The sequence below is a fragment of the Cryptomeria japonica genome, chromosome 3 (genome assembly GCF_030272615.1).
Source record: "Cryptomeria japonica chromosome 3, Sugi_1.0, whole genome shotgun sequence".
Taxonomy (NCBI): Eukaryota; Viridiplantae; Streptophyta; class Pinopsida; order Cupressales; family Cupressaceae; genus Cryptomeria; species Cryptomeria japonica.
This window is the reverse complement of record NC_081407.1, coordinates 322,565,506-322,587,370: the sequence shown is the minus strand read 5'-3', so window position 1 is coordinate 322,587,370 and position 21,865 is coordinate 322,565,506. Positions and strand designations below refer to the sequence as shown.

Below are 21,865 nucleotides of genomic sequence, written 5' to 3'. Positions count from 1 at the left end.
AGAACCTGCTGAAACACTGTTCACACACTGTAGCTGCACTATTCACGGCACTGTAGCATTTTTACTATTCACGCGGCACTGTAGCAAAACACTATTCACGCGGTACTATAGCAAAAACACTATTCACTCGGTACTGTAGCAAAAACACTATTCACGCGGTACTGTAGCAAAATCACTATCTTCAAATCTGCACTTTCAAACCCTTGTAAAAACTTCATGCGGGAGCACCAGATGAAGCCCAATGTGTTTCCTGAATGAAAACACCATTAATCCTCCTGACTGTGTCTTTCAACAGCTAAGAGAATGCTAGCAAAGAGGGATTCCATCCTCCAAGCCCAATAATCAGATCTCTACGAAATCCAACAGCATAACATTAATCTCATCCCAGCATACCCCAAAAGAGAGCTCTCAACCTCCATTTATATCTTCTTCCTGGATGCAAAACACTTCATTTCCTAAATGTGGGATAATACATTTTAGAATAAAATATTATTTCCCACAATGTACACATTAAAGGGAACTTTTAATATTTCAAACATTACTTTATATTCCCAACCTTATAATATAACGATAAAGTTAAATATTTAATTTAACTTTACACTTTATCGTTAAATATTAAAACCTTGTTGATAATCTCTTTAAATCATTGTCGCCTTCAAACATTTTTTACTGATAATTATGCCAACCAGGGAAACACTAAAAATTTCAAGTCACTGCTTGGGGACTAACTTACTATAAATAGTAAGTGTCTAGAAACCCTGTCAAAGCAGCACCGATTGGCCTGAAACTGAAAACACCTAGGCCAAAACACCTCAGGATCCCACCAATGTCCTTGTTAGCCTTCGGGACCATGTCAGAATAGGCTAACAACACCCCATATCATGTTGCGCTAAAAAGGGGACATTACATCATACTTGGTGAATCAACTTACTGTGTGCATATACTATTTCCGCCTTATACTTGCAACAACCTGCAAGATTCGTAAGTCAGTAAGAGCATCATTTGTGAAACATAAAATTAAAAGATACCCATATTTCTATCTACTAAGAAATCTAATCTACATTAACATAGTATCAAAGCAAGGTCAAGGAAGATCCAATTAGATTTGAGATAGTAGATTATCTAGACTATCATTTTGTTCTTAAGAAAAATCACATTCCTTTCTTTATAATGGCAAGCGGAGTCAAATTCGAAGATTGTCTTGAAGGAACATCTAACTTTGTATCATGGAAGTTTAGGATCATGCTTACCTTGAAGGAAAATGAACTAGATTGATTTATAAAGGGAAACATACTTGAACCAGACGATGATGTTGAGAAAATTCAATGGAACAAGAACAATTGAAAAGCCATGAAAGTGATCGTGGATGTAGTTAGAGACCATATAGTTCCATTTATTTCAAAGTATGACATAGAATACCTCATGTTCAAATCACTTGAAGACATGTATGAAATAAACAATACTAGCAGAGCTCTCACGTTGAAAAGACGACTCCATCATGTGAAGATAAATAAGGGAGAAACTGTCACATCATATTTTATGAGGATCACTGAATTAAGGGACCAACTTTCTAAAATTGGTCATCTAATTGACAACAAGGAATTAATGTTGATGGCTCTAAATGGACTCCCAACATCATGGGAATCATTTATTCAAGGAATAAGTGCACGTTCAAAGCTCCCCAAGTTTGATCGGTTGAAGATGGATTGCATTCAAGAAGAATCTAGATTGATCACCAGGGGGATTGACCAAAATATCACCACTGAAAAAATTCATGTGTTGAACTCACTCGCACAAGAAAGGGAAAAAGAGGAACTTCAAGAGGAAGAAGGACAAGGGCAGCAATAGAAAAGGCTCTTCCAAAAGGAGGAGGGACATATCCCAAGTGCAGTGTTTCAGATGTGATAAGTATGGACATTATGCCATGAAGTGTTTGGAAAGGCCAAAACAACAAGCCTCCGTTGTTGAAATTGAAAAAGCTAGCATGGAGAATGAACCCGAGAAGTTTGTCTTCTATTCAGCCTTATCAAGCCAAGTCTCAACAATGGAGCCTTGTGTCATATCACCGGATTCAGAGAACACCTAGACACTATGGTGGAGAATTCTGATGAGGAAGTGACCATTGGGGACGATTCTAACTACCCAGTCAAAGGGATTGGAACCTGTAACATTAATCTGAAATCAGGCATATCTCTACAACTCAAAAGAGTATTATTTGTGTCAGGGATAAAGAGAAATCTAGTATCCATTTCTGCACTTGAAGACAAAGGTATAGGATAACCTTTATGGAAGGCAAAGTTCTAGCATGGCTAAAGAACTCCATAATCAAGAAGGATCATACAATAGGAGTCAGACACAGATGCCTTTACAAACTATGCACTACTCCCACTCAAGCCCTAATTCATGAGACTTCAAATTCAAACGAGATTTGGCACAAAAGACTAGGGCATCTCCATTTTCATGCTCTACCCTCCATAGAGAAAATGGTGATTGGTTTGCCTAAGCTGAAATATCCCTAGCCAATTTTTTTGAAATTTTTGATCAACTTAATTACAACAACTATATGAGTGATCAATTAGTTCTGAGAAAAAGTATTTGATTTGCTGAAGCAACCCTAACCAGAATGGCACCGTGTGGATGAGCATTGGTCAGAGGATCTTAGTTGCTTATGCAAAGAACTCTAACCAGTATGGCGCCGGGATGGCGAGCATTGGTCAGAGGGTCCCTGAAATCTAGAACTGGAAGGAACTCAACGCCAAGTATGTGCTACCCACTCCAGACGGATAGGGGCTACCATATGACGGAGTGAAACTTAAATGCTTGAATTTAATTGATTGCAGAAACTGAAAAGACACTCGACATCCAGGATGTGCTTTCAATCCCAACAGGGAGAGGAGCTACCATAGGATGGAGGTAGATAAGATAAGTTTGGTTAGCTTGACAATTACAATCAAGATCACAGTTCAAGACTGCCAGTACTACTGGTCAGAGTACAATCAAAAGAAATTCTTTCACAACTCCCCTTTTAGAAGAGAGTTTCTGATTCAACATAAATCTGCACATTCAGCCGCGAACCCATGGATCACTGCCAACAGCTCATTTCGTCCTCGTACAATCTTCTTTCCTCCGGAAACTAATTGCAAAATGCCTTGGTGACGTGGAAACCTGCGAAAGACTCAAACAACACTGCAAAACCCTCACAATGAAAAATGGCACGTTTTCCAATGCATTTAAAATGGTACGGCTGGCTGCAAAATACGATTTGTCATTAAAAATAAATGCATGAACCAAACTTGCTGAAACCCTAGGAAATGCAACGCCGAGGTGAGGCAAATGCAAAGAACTAATACCCACAATGCAATTTTTTTGTATTTTCTGGTTGTGAACAAAACATGAAATTAGTCGCGGGAATTCTAGATGCAGAAAACTGAATGAACTATAAGCCTAAATGATTACAATGAAAACTCTGATGATAAACTACGGCTAAATGCAATTACATAGAGAATATAATCACCCTAGTTGCTATTTTTCAAGCAAGAAGAGATGCCTATGCTAGAAGGCTTCCATTCCTTGAAGCATGTCCAGAGCCAGACGGCTGCCCAAATACAAATTCTGCCAAAAGATCCCTTCAATCCTCCCAAGACTCCAATAAATAGCTTCACTTGCCTCCTCAAAACCCTAATTCGATTTCCAAGGCAAACCCTAATCCCCTCCTCAACATGGCGCCATCACACCTAGCCAAAAAGTCAATGAAATAATATAAAAATATCACCTTGGTAAGTTTCGCCATGTTTTGACTTTGGCCAAGGATAAAATATTAATTAAATCCTCCATGAGGGCGCCACCCATAAAGTCCCCCTTTTAAGTGATGTTTTTAAGTTGTTGGACTAGGCCAAGGGGGGATAAGCAACTTTATAATTATAATGATTATTTAATTAAAATAAAGTTACTTGACCACACAACTCCAAAATCTGAAGCTAGAACCTGACCATGCTCCTGGAGTTAACTGAACAGGATGTAGAGATTGCCCGATGCCACGCGAGCCCTGCCAAAAATAGAACTTACTAAAAATAGTAAATTCTGAAAACTGCTCCAAAAACTGAGATGAAGACATCGTTGCGAAGCCCTCTGAACCATCAGAAAAAACCGACGATGAACCCATCCAAAAAGACCTCCTCAAAAATAGGAAACCCTAATTTTACCCTCCGACTGGCCTCCGAGCTTCCTAGAAAGAGACCAACGGTTGCAGAAAAGATCAGGTTTGAGAAGGGGTCATTACAGTCCGCCCTCCCCAAGATTGCTTGCCCTCAAGCAATCGCAACCCAGGATGCTGCAATATCTCATCATTTTCCCATGTTGCATCCTCCAAAGGTAGGTTCTTCCACTTCACTAAATATTCTCTGACAGTTCTATTCCTCAAAGAACGTTCTCTGACATCAAGTATATCCTCGGGAACTAGAATCAATAGTCCTTCTTCGTCCAACGGTGGCAACTGTGAAGAAGCAACCACATTGTGTCCAAGTGCCTTCTTGAGGCGAGACACGTGGAAGACGTTATGCACTCTGCTATCTGAAGGTAGCTCTAATTCATAAGCTACAGCCCCAATCTTCCTGATGACCCTAAATGGTCCATAGAAGCGCGGTTTCAGCTTCTCAGCTCCACTCTTCTTGAGAGTAGACTGTCTATAAGGTTGTAACCGGAGGTAGACCATGTCCCCAACCTCAAAAGAACGCTCTACCCGTCTCTGATCAGCATATAACTTCTGCTGATTCTGTGCAATCTGCAAATTATCCTTTAAGGACCTCATTATGTCTTGACTCTGCTGCAATAAATCCTTGGCTAAAGGGGCTTTGCTATCCCCAAACACCAAATCTGCAAAGCTGGGTGCTTCATACCCATAAAGTGCCAAGAAGGGAGACATTTTGATTGACATATGATAGGTAGAGTTGTAGCAATACTCGCCTATATGCAGCCACTTAACCCAAGCTTTCTGCTGCTCTGACACATAATTTCTCAAGTAGCCTTCCAGCCACTTGTTCACAACTTCAGTTTGCCCATCAGTTTGGGGGTGATAACTTGTGCTTGGAGTCAGCACAGTACCACTCATTCTAAAGACTTCCTGCCAAAATGTACTTAGGAACTTACTGTCCCTATCACTTACAATATTCTTTGGCAATCCATGAAGCCTAAACACTTCTCGAAAAAATAAATCTGCAACTTGGGCTGCAGAAAAAGTACTAGTAATGGCAAAGAAATGAGCAAACTTGGTTAATCTGTCAACCACCACGTAAATGCAATCCCTCCCTTGGGCCTTGGGCAACCCAGTGATGAAATCCATTGAAATGCTTTCCCATTTTTGATTGGGAATGGGAAGTGGTTGCAGCAATCCGGCGGGCAATGTATGCTCATTCTTATTCGCTTGACAAACAGGACATTCCTGAATGTAGCGTTGCACCTCCTTCTTCAGACCTTTCCAAGAAAACCTTTCGCGGATCTGCCTATAGGTCTTGAAAAAACCTTGATGGCCAGCAACTAGGATGTCATGAAAATTCACAAGGATCTTTCTTTTGAGCTTAGAATCAGCCACCAAAAAGATTCTTCCCTTATAGTGAATCAATCCCTCAACCACCTGATACTTCTCATCATGGAAAGTACCTTCTAAAATGCTGGTTGCAAACTGATTTTTGGCATAATCAGCAAGCAACATGTCTCTCCAATCTGCAGTAAGCTCACACAATGAGCTAAGATGAGGCCGTCGGGAGAGAGCATCGGCCACGACATTATTTTTCCCTTTGACATATTCAATGTCAAAGTCGTAAGCTTGCAGCTTACTCACCCATTTCTGTTGCCTCTCATTTAAATCCTTCTGGTGCATAAAATGCTTGAGGCTATTGTGGTCTGTTTTTACCACGAACTTGTTTCCCACCAAGTACTACCTGAACTTGGCTAATGCATGCATAATGGCAAGCATTTCTTTGTCATAAATTGAATAGGATCTCTCCACACCCCTCAATTTTCTGCTCTCAAACACGATAGGGTGTTTGTCTTGCATCAGGACAGCGCCAACTCCTTCACCTGATGCGTCACACTGCAACTCAAATGGTTTGGAAAAGTCTGGAATGGCTAGAACTGGACACGAGCTCATGATTTTCTTAAATTTATCAAACACCTCTTGAGCTCTTTCGGACCAAACAAAGGCCCCCTTTTTGGTGAGATCAGTAAGAGGAGCTGCATTCTGGGAATACCCCTTAACAAACCTCCGATAAAAACCACATAGACCTAGAAATCCTTTTAATTGAGTCAAGTTCTCGGGAGGTGGCCAATCCATTACTGCTTTTATTTTCTCCGGATCCACCTTTACTCCCCCAGCACTGATTATGTGACCCAAGTACAATAACTCCTCCATTCCAAATTCACATTTGGAAGCTTTTGCAAACAAACTTTCTGACTCTAGGGTACTAAGCACTACCTCCAAATGTTTAAGGTGCTCATCCCAAGTCTTGCTGTAAATCAGGATGTCATCAAAAAATATCAGCACAAATTTCCTTAACTGATTCTGAAAGACACGGTTCATGCAAGACTGGAAGGTGGCTGGAGCATTAGTCAACCCAAAGGGCATGACTAGGAATTCAAAATGGCCATAGTGGCATCTGAAGGCTGTCTTTTCCACGTCAGATCCCCTCATCCGAATCTGGTGGTAGCCCGACCTCAGATCGATCTTCGAAAAGAACTTGGCCCCATGTAACTCATCAATGAGTTCATCAATTCTGGGAATGGGGTATCTATTTTTGATGGTGCTTTGATTCAAAGCACGATAGTCCACGCACATGCGCATGGTCCCATCTTTTTTCTTAACAAGCACTACTGCTGAAGCAAAGGGACTCTTGCTTGGGCGAATGAAACCCATCTCCAGGAGTTCTTGAATATTCCTTTCTATTTCATCCTTCTGCCTCTTTGGATACCAGTATGGAGTTGTGATCACTGGTTTAGCTCCTTCCTTGAGCTCTATAATGTGTTCTGAACCCCGTTCAGGGGGAGGTCCAGGAGGCAAGTCGGCAAAAACTGCACTCTTCTTTGCAAGCAGAGACTGGATATCAGGAGGTTGATCACGCTTAGCCTCAATGGGACTTGCAGGGAGGATCATACATTCGGCAACCCATTCAACTTGATCATGACGGATCAGTCTTGCCATTCTTTTGAATGACACCACTCGCGGACCTCCATTAGACATGCCTCTTAGAACTACTCTCTTCCCATCTGATTGAAACTTTAACTCCATAGTTTGCAGATTCAAGGAGATCTCTCCAAGAGATCGCAGCCATTGAATACCTAAGACAGCATCAGTATCCCCAATGTGTACTACGTAGAAGTCATCCTTGACTTCGTAGTTTCCCAACTGCATGGTCATGTTTGAAATCTTCTTGGTGCAAGAGATATGAAATCCATCTGCAACCATGACCTTGAACCCTTCAAACTCTTCAGTTTGCAGCCCCTTCTTGGCTACTACAACTTCATCAATGAAGTTATGTGTTGCTCCGGTGTCGATCAAGGCAACAATTCGCTGCCCTTTGATCATCCCACGAACCTTGAATGATTCGTTTCTTTGAAAACTAGAGAGCTGGGCCAAGACTCCACCACACTCCTTTTCATCTCCAGATTCTTCTGGGGCTCTATCACCTTCACTTTCTTCATAATCAGATTGCTGGTCGGATAAATCAGACCCACTTTCACCAGCAGAATAATATTCAATCTGATTGAACTTAACCCCCTTTTGGCAAACATGATCTTGAGACCATTTTTCTCTACACCGAAAACATAACCCTTTCCTTCTGAGTTCATTCAGGGTTTCTGGATCCAATCTGGTAACATTTGGATTGCGGTTCTTGAACTCTTGGTGTTGAGGTCTCAAGGGTGGTCTATGCTGAGGCCTTTTTCCCTTATCCCTTTTCTGAAAGGGGGAATTTGACTGAAACTTGGCCTTAGGAGCAGCCCACTCCATGTTCCTTGCCTTTTTCATGGCTTCTTGCAGTGATGGAGGGTCAAAGGCTTTGATCCAACCTTTGAGAGGTTTTGTCAACCCTTCACTAAACAAAATCACCAGTCTCCTTTCCGTGATTCCAGTCACCATGACTGAGAGCCTTTGAAACTCTGCAATGTAAGCCTCGACCGTACTATATTGTCTCAGTTGAGCAAGCTCTCTGAAATGGATTTCAGGATCCTTCTTCTCAAACCTCTCGATGAGCCTAGTGGTGAACTCATCATACGTTGTGATAGATCGATGACCAAGAGTAATGAGGCCATGGTACCACCACTCGTGCGCTACTCCGTCCAGGTGCAGCGTAGCGAACTTAATCGCTTCTTCTTCTGCCATTGGCCTAAGAGCTAGATAGTTATCCAGCTTCTGAATCCAAGCTCGGGCTGAATTAGTCTCACTTCCGTCAAAGTGTGGAAGGATAACTTTGTTGACAGCTTGGTACAAATCCCCTTGATTGAATGATCTCCTTTGGTCATAATACCTCCCTTGTCCTTTGTTTTTCCTTTTATGATCCATAAAATCATTATAGGACATATCCATTTTGATGTCATCAGGCAGAGAATCATACTCTGCTCTACCGAGTCTCAACTGCTCCACAAATGAAGCATTCTCCTCGGGATCTGGCTGGTTGATTGTAGGTGCCAGGAAAGTGGGTTTAAAGGGCCTGGAAGATATGTTGGTATTATTAGGTACTACCCGGCCTGCATGTTCATCTTGGGGTTTGGAGGCACTATATTCTCCTCTATGGCCTGAGTTACTCTGAGGAGTGGTGTTCTGACCCACTCTTCCCATCATGAGGGATACCATGTCCATTAAAGCATCCATCTTCCTTTCAAATCTCTTCCCAGGACTCAGAGATCTTTCTCTTTCCTTTCCACTATCATCTCTGTTGCGGGTGAACCCCTCATTTTCCCCGATTGACCTTTCTCCTTCAGCCATGTTAGATTCCCCGGAAGATTCCCAGTGAGCCCTTAAGACTTCTGAGGCTGTCTGACCCTCAGGAGGTTGATGAAACTGGAATTGTTTCCCAACCTTCTTATCTTCTCTTGCCCAGTATCTTTTTTCTCTGTCACTCATATACAGACTTGCTCACAGGATGGCAGGATCTTGGCTCTGATACCACTGAAATATCCCTAGCCAATTTTTTTGAAATTTTTGATCAACTTAATTACAACAACTATATGAGTGATCAATTAGTTCTGAGAAAAAGTATTTGATTTGCTGAAGCAACCCTAACCAGAATGGCACCGTGTGGATGAGCATTGGTCAGAGGATCTTAGTTGCTTATGCAAAGAACTCTAACCAGTATGGCGCCGGGATGGCGAGCATTGGTCAGAGGGTCCCTGAAATCTAGAACTGGAAGGAACTCAACGCCAAGTATGTGCTACCCACTCCAGACGGATAGGGGCTACCATATGACGGAGTGAAACTTAAATGCTTGAATTTAATTGATTGCAGAAACTGAAAAGACACTCGACATCCAGGATGTGCTTTCAATCCCAACAGGGAGAGGAGCTACCATAGGATGGAGGTAGATAAGATAAGTTTGGTTAGCTTGACAATTACAATCAAGATCATAGTTCAAGACTGCCAGTACTACTGGTCAGAGTACAATCAAAAGAAATTCTTTCACAACTCCCCTTTTAGAAGAGAGTTTCTGATTCAACATAAATCTGCACATTCAGCCGCGAACCCATGGATCACTGCCAACAGCTCATTTCGTCCTCGTACAATCTTCTTTCCTCCGGAAACTAATTGCAAAATGCCTTGGTGACGTGGAAACCTGCGAAAGACTCAAACAACACTGCAAAACCCTCACAATGAAAAATGGCACGTTTTCCAATGCATTTAAAATGGTACGGCTGGCTGCAAAATACGATTTGTCATTAAAAATAAATGCATGAACCAAACTTGCTGAAACCCTAGGAAATGCAACGCCGAGGTGAGGCAAATGCAAAGAACTAATACCCACAATGCAATTTTTTTGTATTTTCTGGTTGTGAACAAAACATGAAATTAGTCGCGGGAATTCTAGATGCAGAAAACTGAATGAACTATAAGCCTAAATGATTACAATGAAAACTCTGATGATAAACTACGGCTAAATGCAATTACATAGAGAATATAATCACCCTAGTTGCTATTTTTCAAGCAAGAAGAGATGCCTATGCTAGAAGGCTTCCATTCCTTGAAGCATGTCCAGAGCCAGACGGCTGCCCAAATACAAATTCTGCCAAAAGATCCCTTCAATCCTCCCAAGACTCCAATAAATAGCTTCACTTGCCTCCTCAAAACCCTAATTCGATTTCCAAGGCAAACCCTAATCCCCTCCTCAACATGGCGCCATCACACCTAGCCAAAAAGTCAATGAAATAATATAAAAATATCACCTTGGTAAGTTTCGCCATGTTTTGACTTTGGCCAAGGATAAAATATTAATTAAATCCTCCATGAGGGCGCCACCCATAAAGTCCCCCTTTTAAGTGATGTTTTTAAGTTGTTGGACTAGGCCAAGGGGGGATAAGCAACTTTATAATTATAATGATTATTTAATTAAAATAAAGTTACTTGACCACACAACTCCAAAATCTGAAGCTAGAACCTGACCATGCTCCTGGAGTTAACTGAACAGGATGTAGAGATTGCCCGATGCCACGCGAGCCCTGCCAAAAATAGAACTTACTAAAAATAGTAAATTCTGAAAACTGCTCCAAAAACTGAGATGAAGACATCGTTGCGAAGCCCTCTGAACCATCAGAAAAAACCGACGATGAACCCATCCAAAAAGACCTCCTCAAAAATAGGAAACCCTAATTTTACCCTCCGACTGGCCTCCGAGCTTCCTAGAAAGAGACCAACGGTTGCAGAAAGGATCAGGTTTGAGAAGGGGTCATTACATAAGCTAAACCAAAATCATGAAGGAACATGAAAGGGTTGTGCCCTAGGAAAGAATACAAAAGGAACTTTCCACAATAGTAATAGCAAATCTAAAAATGTATTAGAACTAATTCATTTTGATTTATGTGGACCCATGTTTGTAACCTCTATAGGAGGATTCTTGTACCATGTGATATTTGTAGATGACTTCTCTAGGAAAACTTGGATATATTTTCTTAAATGTAAAGAGTCTGAAGAAATCCTTATGAGGTTCAAGGAATTCAAAGCTCTTGTAGAAAACATATCAGGGAAGAAAATCAAAACATTAAGAACAGACAATGGGGGGGAATATACTTCAGACATTTTTAAGGAGTTTTGTGTAAATGTTGGGATTAGGAGGGAGTTTACTATACCTTATAATCCCCAACAAAATGGGGTGGCTGAAAGAAAGAATAGAACTATAGTAGAAGCTGCTAGAGCTATGATGTATGATCAAAACATAGAAACTTCATTTTGGGCCGAAGCCTCTAGGACAATTGTCTACATCCAAAATAGATGTCCACATTCACTTCTAGACAACAAAACACCTGAAGAAGCATTCACTGGCATCAAACCTGATATAAGTCATCTAAGAATCTTTGGTTGTCTTGTCTACTTACATATACCTAAGGAAAAGAGGTCTAAGTTAGAACCCTCAAGCAGGGAAGGAGTGTTTGTAGGCTATAGTGAAACATCTAAGCCTATAGGATATACATACCTGGTCAAAGATTAATTGAACTTAGCAGAGATGTCATTTTTGAGGAAGACATTGCTTTCAGGAGATCCAAAAGCTCTCTTGAGATAGAAGATCAAGATCCTCCTAACAATATGGAAGAGGATCATGCTCCTGAGATTCAGAGAGAGGCTCCTGAAGAAATTGGTAGTGAAGGTCAGATTGCTCCTTTAAATGAACCCAGTAATGAAAACCGAAAGAGACCTCTTTGGGCTAGGAAGATGATTCAAGAAGCCAAGAATTATACAACACCAAAGGGAACCTTCAGGGAAAGCAAGAGACCTCATAGATTCTCTAGTTATGTTGCCTTGATGAGTGATATCATAAATTCAGAACCATCTCGTGTTAAAGAAGCTCTCAATCATCAAGTGTGGAAAGATGCTATGTCAGAAGAGTATTAGTCCATTATAAAAAATGATGTCTGGGACATCGTACCAAGACCTAAAGAAAAATCTGGTGTTTCATCAAAATGGCTCTTCAAGATCAAACATGCTGCAGATGGTAGCATTGAAAAACACAAAGCCCGATTTGTTGCCAGAGGTTTCTCTAAGAAAGAGGGAATTGATTATGAAGAGACTTTTGCCCCTATTGCCTGATACACTTCAGTTAGAGCCGTAATTGCTATTGCAGCATCAAAGGGATGGAAGATCCATCAAATGGATGTGAAAACTGCATTCCTGAATGGCACGATTGAGGAGGAAGTCTATCTAGAGCAACCTGAAGGATTTGTTATACTTAAGGCTGAATCACATGTTTGCAGATTGAAGAAAGCTTTGTATGGGCTCAAATAGGCCCCTAGAGCCTGGTATGAAAGAATTGATCACTACCTCTTGGGGTTAGGGTTTTCCAAGAATGATGCAGATCCAAACCTCTACTTTAAGGTAATTGATAGTGATATGTTAATTGATAATTCTTATTTTATATGTTGATGACCTGTTAATCACAGGAGAAGATCACCTAATTACCCAGTGTAAAAAGGACTTAGCTTCAAAATTTGATATGAAGGATTTGGGTATCCTACATTACTTCCTTGGATTAGAAGTTTGGCAACAGGCAGATGGCATCACTCTAAATCAAGGAAAGTATACTATTGACATTTTGAAGAGGTTTGGAATGATGGAGTGCAGACCCATGTCTACACCTATGGAAACAAATCTGCACAAATTGAAGGAAGCAACAATAGACTCAAAATTTGTAGATCCCACTCTCTACAGACAAATTATTGGATCCTTGATGTATTTGGTCAACACTAGACCTGATATTTGTTATGCAGTGAATGCACTTAGCCAGTTTGTGTGTGAACCAAAGGAGATACATCTTGTTGCAGCAAAACACATTCTGAGATACCTTTGAGGCTCAATTGGATATGGTCTTAGATAAAAACATATAGACCTAGATCTACATGGATACACTGAATTAGATTGGGCTGGAAATGTGGTTGACAGGAAGAGCACATCAGGATGTTGCTTCAATTTAGGATCAACAATTATCCCATGGATCAGTAGAAAACAATCCTCAGTTGCACAGAGCTCTACGGAAGATGAGTACATTGCAGCCTCCATGGGAGCAAGAGAAGCAGTGTGACTTAGGAAATTGCTTGTAGGACTGTTTGGTCAGCCCTTGAACCCTACTATCATCCATTGTGACAACCAGAGTTGCATCAAGCTTTCAACGAACCCATTGTTTCATGATAGATCAAAACACATTGAGACTCCTTATCACTATGTTAGAAACATGGTAGAAAGGAATGTGATCCAGTTGGAGTATATTAGTACAAGTGATCAAACAACAGACATCCTCACCAAGCCACTCTCCAAGATAAAAGTTGAACACTTTCGAAATAAACTTGGTATGGTTGAAAATGTAAATTAAATTTGAGATTGAGTCTTTAATTATTTTATTTGTACTAATATTTAAAGATGTTTAATGTGTAAACTCTTTTATTGTCATGTGTGTGACTCCATGACTTCATGGGCCCCTATGGACATTGTTGAAAGGTGAATATTTTTCAATAATGAACACTTGTATCTAATTGATATTGTGAGGTGATGACTTTACAATGATCAATTTTACTATCATGATGGATATCATATTACTTGATATCCGTGGACATAACATGATAGTTAATATCTCTTCATTATGGTAGATATCATGAGACTTGATGTCATTAAATAAACCATAATAACTCTGCAAGAGATCATCATGGTGGATATTATGAGTCTTAATATCCGTGGATATGCCATGATTTGATATCCATTATGGTAGGCATCATGAGACATGGTGCCAAGAGCACATACCATAAAGATGGATATTTATGAGATATGGTGAATATCATGAGACTTGATATTCTTGGTTATACCATATCTCCTAATATCTCGATAAGGTATCTCTCTTCCTGCACAATTAATGGATCTATTGTGTTATACTATTGGATAGATTTTATCCTCCCTAGTTAAGAGGGAGTATTAATGATGATAGCTTTGGTCAAATAAATATAATCATGAATGAGAGTTACATCATTGGAATGATTTATATATGTATACCAATATACATAATAATAATTGAGTTTATTATTATTATATATATTAATATACATACATTAATAATCATGTTATGAATAAGCATAAATTCGATTGAATGATCAAATGGCTGATCATACATCGATCATCATCACTATAGTTCTTCCAAGTATAAATCTGTGTTTACCAATCTACATCGTGCATGATCTAAATCCAGTCGATAGTGTGTATCGACTACTTTAATCAATTCACTATAATCGATAATGTGTATCAATTTACCATAATCGATAATGTATATCGATTAATGATTCATCATTTTAACATACCGATTGTGAATTGGTTGTGTTAAATGAATTGTAAACTATCGATTAGAATCAGTTTTGTAAATGAATCGGTTTTGTGTTCATGGATTATAAACTACCGATTATGAATCGGTATGATGTTTGTAATAATTAATGAATAGACATATCGGTGGAGAGACATGTCTCCACACGTGTGGAGACATGTCCATCCATTGATATGTCTTCTCACCCATATATATAATCCACGAATAGATCAGTGAAAGGTGCGCAGCAATCCATTAGTGCATGCCTTTGAAGATCGGTCCATTCTCAACACTCAGCAATATTATCATACTTGACGAATCAACTTACTGTGTGCATATACTATTTCCGCCTTATACTTGCAGCAACCTGCAAGACTCGTAAGTTAGTAAGAGCATCATTTGTGAAACATAAAATTAATAGATACCCTTATTTCTACCTACTAAGAAATCTAATCTACATTAACACATTCTTTGTTGGTGGCATGGGGTAAATAAAAGCAATTTCTAACATTAAAAATTAAAAATAAAGTAAAAAAAACTCACACGCAATGCAATACCTAAGGACAAGCAGAGCAAACCACCTTAAATGCAAAATGACACAAGCAAAAGCCATGCAGGCTGGAGAAAACAAAAAACAAAAAACATTAAATAGCCACCCAACACACCCCAAATCAACAACCCAGAAAGCAAGAATCAATGGATCTCCATCAGCAAGAACAATTCAAGACAAACCACAGCCAGAAGCAGAGCTCCAGAGGGCAACACTGACAGAAGACTTTTCACCCTCCACATGACTTACCACAGCTCTTATTGCAGCTGTAATTAATAATATTCCCCTCTGTTAAAGATATAACCATGATTCCTCTTGCATTCAGACAAAATCAACTTAAAAAAATCATATTGCATCACTAAAACAACTAGATCCCCACTTTGTGCCAGAAATAGGCTCTCTCTCTTCCAATAAAGTGGTTCAGAGTTTCACCAGAACTGCAACCTTACCCAAGCAAAGCCTTCACACCCAAATTGTTTGACAGTACTTGGTTGGCAACTCATACGAGCTATTTGCTACATTATTTTCAAAATGAATACCATTGGCTTCTTTTTCATACTTTAGTAGTCACAACTCATTTGCTACACAGCTTCAGTAGCCAGCAAATGTCCTTCATTGCAACCGATTCTCAATCACTTAAACACATATTTTCATTGTCTAGGATCAACTCAATGATGAAGCACAAACAAAAAAATTCTAAACTCATTTCTCACAGATTCAACTTCAAATAGAATCTAAGAGCTACATCCTATTACTCTTCAAATCCCTAGATCACCCATTTAAGAAAAGGAAAAATTGTTTCCATTACACTAAAACATTTTTTAATATAAAATATTTAAGAATCCCTTGAAAATTACTCACACCTTTTCCAACAGTGATCTTCAATTTGTGCATTCATCAAAGACCTCAGAAGTTCTGAAATATTTGCAGCAATCTCCACATAGGTATACCAACAAAATATTTTTCTCAGTTCCCATCTTTTCTCTCAGCTCCACAGGCACATAAATATTTCAGCTCTTATACCATATAATTGTGGGCCTTTCTGGACAGTTATTTCTTCATTCGAAGAGAATGCTTCCCAAGAAGAAGAAACGGTCTTTTTTGTATTCAGCCAAAAGAATGTACTTTTTGTTAATGCATTATGTAACTGTTGTTCGTTTGGTGGATATGCAGCTGTAATTTCCAACAATGATTTCTTATGGTTTGAGAGTCCAATCTGTCCAAAATTTTGTTGCTAAAGCAGAAATGATGACCTTATGAGGAGCAACTGAAGGCAGTTCATCTGCTCAGTTATATCATATGGTCTAGAACTTCATAAATATAGCCTTGCCCATTTACTCAACAACGTTCCTAAAAAAACTCTCAATTTTATTGAGGTGAAAGTACTGTAGTATATCCCCTCAGGACAATAATAATCTGAATTCTTTGTCAGAATACAGTCCACTTCCACAGTATCAAGATTATAGACCAATGAACCTGCATATTAAAGATCTTCCTTTAAATGACGAGAAGTGCCTTAATAAATATTCTGTTAATGGTATATCAATTTGGCAACTTCGTTTTGATGGTATACTTAAATTTTTATATTTTTCTTTCACCACCTTTTCTAATTCAGCATATTGTTGCAGATATGTTACCTACAAGAATCTTTCACAAAATAGAGATACAAAGGAAGTTGAAATCTCTCCTGGGTCTCGTGTGGAAAAACTACTAGTTACCAATATCATCCCACAGATTCCTAGTCTTCAAATATTCTGGTTCAATCTTTTTTACAAGGTTTTTCTAAATACAAAGTTTATCTTAAATCAATGATTGCATTTTGAAAGTTTGCATCAACTCACCCTATCATTTGGAGCCGCAGCATGTCCATAATGAAGCACAGAACTACAAAAAATGCAGAAGATAAGACAATTAGAATGAAAATTTAATATCAGAAAACAATTCATTTTCACCATGTATTTATCAAAGGGCCAAATGAACTATTTATTAAAACTAACTGTCAACACAAAAAAAATATTGAATTGGTTGTGAACAATTTATAATCAAAATTGCTACTCAATATATCTCCTATGAGAAAAATATTAAAATAACCTTCAATAATCATATAAGATAAAAATGACTAATTGGGAAAAAGATACTGCATAGGTAAACATGAAAATGCAGCAAAAATACAGTACAAACACAAATGCTTTGCCTTTTTTAGAAAATCTGACCAATGTGAGCATATTTGTGCCATGTTAGAGAGTTTTCAGCTATATTTGAAAAATGGCATGCACTATGAAGGTCAATTTGGTCTCTAAGGCCTTAATTTGGGCTTGGTTGTGGAGCCTTTGCCCCTCGACCGCACCTTGTATCACAACAGAGTACACATCATGGGCACTGCCTCTGAACCTTGCAACGGATGCTGTCCTTCAACCTCGCTTAGGGGCTATCACCCCCAGACCCCCACTTTCATTTCTAAAAAGCAAAAAATAAAAATTGTTTTGGGCCTATGTTTTCCATAGACAAAATTTGTTAAATATTAATATAAATATGTAATTTGTAAATCATATGACACTGTGAGATCCTAGTTGTTGACATGACATTCCTAGTTGTTCCGCAAGGGTTTCAAGTGGCTGCATAGTAAAGCAGTTTGGTGTGCAAAGTGAATGTCTTGTTGTGTAAGTGCCTTTCTTGCTGCATGCTCACCCTTAGCATCCTTTGGTTGTACAGCCTGTTGCCTTTGATATGCAATATAAATATTCTCCATGATATTATTACAATAATCAAAAGTGTCATTTTACTTTAAATATTAATGCTATTCATTTATGTTTGAAATGCCAAACATTTCATAGCTTTGTAACTGTATTTTTACATAGCATTTATGTTTTTAAAAAGAATTTAAGTATTTTATAAGCTCCTGAGATGCCGATTTGAAGTGAAATATTGGTTTGTCAAGTTTTTGCATAGTCGCACAATGTAAAATTGAGTATTAGTATGATCATGATGGTAATAAAAAAAGTATGCCATCTGTGCAATATGAGGGTAATAATGGGAATAGTCCATCGTAGTTCATGTCTTCAATCACCTAGAACATAAACTCCACATAACTTCAAAATGAGAATCATGAACTCTAATTGAAAAACTGACACTAGGAAAATTCCATCTTAAATGTAAAATCCTTCTCCAAAATTGTCTTCCAAAATGTAAAGATTGTTGGCACTTGTTAGTCCATCCTAATTTATTGCTTTAACCACCTACTACACAGCCTTCATAACTTCAAAACAGGAATTAAGAGCTCTAATTGAAAAACCAACACTAATAAAATTCCAGGTTAAATGTAATTGACTTGTCCAAAATTTTCTCTCTTATACAGACTAATCCACACTTATAACTGATTGCCACACCTAAACTAACTCCAAGGTTTAATAAACGGAATTTCAAGCCAGTTGACTCATAACAATCTATCCACATGTCAACTTTGACTTATATTCCACAGCTCTGTCTAAGTTTTAATGACAAACATTCTTAACTCATGAACTCTTACAACAAAGTTCACCCAACGTGAAAAAAATTCCCGTTTCGCTTATCAACTTAACAGAATATATGTTTGAGGGCATTATGTCAGGGTATACTGTATCCACAAGTAAGCCTGCACTGTTTATGGTAGATATCAACTTCCTCAAAGTATATATACAACATGTGAGTACAACTTGTCCATACAAGTCCAGGCTGATTGCAGAGTGTGCATATTTTCAAATTCTATTATCTTGTTGAATATTACAGTTGTGGAGGGTTTATGTAAACACTTTTTTAATAGAGTAAATATATGTATTTATAGTAAAAAAATAACATAAAAAACCAATTCCAAGCTCTTATCTTAAATAGGAGGACTGTAGTCCTAAAATCAATTAACAGTTAGGTTAGAAATTTCATGAACTTCAACACTTAATATATAAAATCCTGTATAAATAAATTGAAAACATGATGTAGCCTTCCTCAAAATATTGTAAATTTCTCTTACAACTGAATCTGAACACATTCTAATGGTTTTTTCCTTACCTTCTTAGAGTCTCAAATTATTCTCATCCCATTCAATCTGGGATACATCCTAGATCACACATAGGTAACAGGGTCCAAACTCAAGCAAAATTGTTAAAGGTTTTAGTTGGTACAGCAGGTCACAACAGATTCTAATAGCTAGCAGATTATTAGCAGATGTAATACAACAAAAATTTACAAGAAAATAAATTCATAATTATTTCAGTATTCATCATCTACATCCTAGTGAATATTAAAATGCTATGTTATCGGGTATGCCTATTTTGCGTTGGGTTTGCATACAGGTTCGATCCCGGTTCACCTCAGGTATGCCAAGGGTATCACCTAGGCACTCAAGTTCACTATGGATCCTTCACAGAAGGTGTGCCTAGGGGCTAGGAAGACCCTAGCTTACCTGCAGTTAGGAATGCCAAAAAAGGAACTTTTTACAATTAAAAATAGAACATTTTTAAAATCTACAATGCCCCCCAATGCATCCATTTCCCCTACAGTAAGGGTATTTTTTGTTTGCAACTCATTCGAAAAACACAAAACCCCAAGAAGATCATCTTTTCCCTCCAAGCTGGCCATTGTTGGATTTTGAAAGTTGCTTCATTTTTTTCTAAGGAGAGGGCTAGGGGGAGTATGACCTGCATAAAAGGTTAGGAACTGCTGTACAGGGAAGATTTAGCCATCAAAGGTGAGAAATATTTCATTTTTGTCTAGTTTTCAATAATTATTTTAAGATTTTTAAGTTATTTTAAAAAAAATCAAGTTTTTTTTTACAAAAATGGTAAGTTTTGATTTTATTTTTTTTTAAATTTTCATGCATGATAAGGGGTTATAATGTGGATTTTTTTCAAAAAATAAAATCAATTGTAGTGTTGTTAATTTATAAATTTTTTTTATCTTAGGTTCATACAAAATGGCTGGAAGTTCTCGTTCAATCTCTCAAAATGTAGTGTTCTTTTAATTTTGATGCAAGGTCACCTCTTTGACAACATAAAACAATGATTCAACAACTTCTTGGTGGTGGGGGTTATCTTTGGTGTTGTAGCCAATGTGGGAAAGAGTATAAGAGCTCATATTTTCAAGTGAAAGCTCACTTCTACACAATTTGTTTACAAGGAATAATTTTTTTTCCTTGCCCATATAAAAAGGTTTGCCAAAGGAACAAATATTGGCTAATATTAAAGAACAAGAGGATGTCAAAATGGCAAGCTATAGATCAAAAGATCTTGCACATCCCATTGCCAAGAGAAGCTTGCAAAAACCTCCTAGTGGTTTCTCAGAACCAGCTATCGCACATCCTTTCATGCCAATGCCACCATCTTCTAAAGAAGGAAATATTTTGGTTTCAAGAATAAGAGGCCCATTAGAGAAGGCCTTCAAAAATGAAGTGATGGAGGTTGTAGATCAGAGAATTGCACATTGCATTTATGTTAATGGGCTTATTTTCAACATTGTTAGATCACCTTATTGGTGGGATGTGGTAACAAACCTTTGCAATACACCTCATGATTATGCTAGTCTTCGGTATGAAAAGGTCTGAACAACCTTATTGACAGAGGAGAAAGTATCAGTAGAGACATCATTGAGAGTAATCAAGGATACATGGTTCAAAACAAGTGTGTCCATCATTTTTTATGGATGGAAAGACTGTAAACATAGAACATTGATCAATGTTGTAGTAGTGTCCCCAAAACGGGGGATGTTTTTGAAGGTAGTGGATAGTGAGGGGCAAGTAAAAGATACAAGTTCCATTGCCAATATCCTCATAGAATTCATTGAAATGGTGAGGTCTAAAAAATGTAGGGCAGTTGCACCTATAGTCTAAATATGATGTTTCCGCTCTTTTAGACAAATATAGAATGTTGGAAATATCATTGTCATTGATTTCAAAAGAAGATTAATACCAAGACAATCTATTGATGTCAAAGGAGGGGAATAAATGCTAAGAAGGTTAAAATGAAAGAGAAAATAGTTATTGAATTTCGAGGTTAAATATTTAAACCTGGCCAACCTATGTATGTTTGGTGTCTCCTTTGGAGTTAAATTAAAGAGAAAATAAAGCTGGCCGACCTATGTATGTTTGGCACTTACTTTGGAGTTAAGAAATTAATTTTAATACTTATCGATGAGGCCAACCTCCTTGACAAGACCAACCCTATTAGGTGAAAAGGCATGATTTGTATATAAATACAAGTTGAAGTGTGGCAAGAAAATGCAATAAATAAAATGTGAAATCATTTGAATTAGAGCAGACCTATAACAAATCCAGAGAAGATTTAGTGCAGAAATATATGTGAAGGATTTGCAATCAGATTTGAGGAGAGCGTGTATGAAGAATGCTGCAGCATCTATAAGTAGATTTCAGAGCAGAATTAAAGCAGATCTACAAGAAGACTTGAGGCAAACTGACTAGCAGATTTATAGCAGATCATCGAGGAAATTTATAGCAGATCTGGAGAAGGCCTAAGATGTGATTTATGACAGATCTAGAGAAGACCTAAGAGGTGATTAAGACCAGATCTGGAGCAGACCTAGGAGGTGATTTATAGAATATCTGGAACAGACCTAAAAGGTGATTTATAGCAGATTTGGAGCAGACGTAAGGGCAGATTTATAGGAAACCTAAGAGCAGATTTACAATAGACATAAGAGCACATTTTGTAGCACATTTAAGGCAGATTTTATGAAGAAAACTCTCATGCTTTGAAGAAGCAATATCAAGAAGACAAAAGTTTTGTTGTGTTAGAGGTTGGCG

General features: G+C 38.2%; 1 protein-coding gene across 4 annotated transcripts in view; it reads right to left on the bottom strand.

The window, feature by feature from the left end:
- LOC131035922 (uncharacterized) overlaps window positions 1-21,865 on the bottom strand; it is a 284,939-nt gene that overhangs the window by 81,044 nt on the left and 182,030 nt on the right. For all 4 annotated transcript variants that reach the window (XM_057967692.2, XM_057967691.2, XM_057967693.2 and 1 more), the window contains exon 9: window positions 16,920-16,962. In XM_057967692.2, coding sequence (XP_057823675.2) covers window positions 16,920-16,962 — 43 coding nt within the window. The remainder of the gene's footprint in view (window positions 1-16,919; window positions 16,963-21,865) is intronic.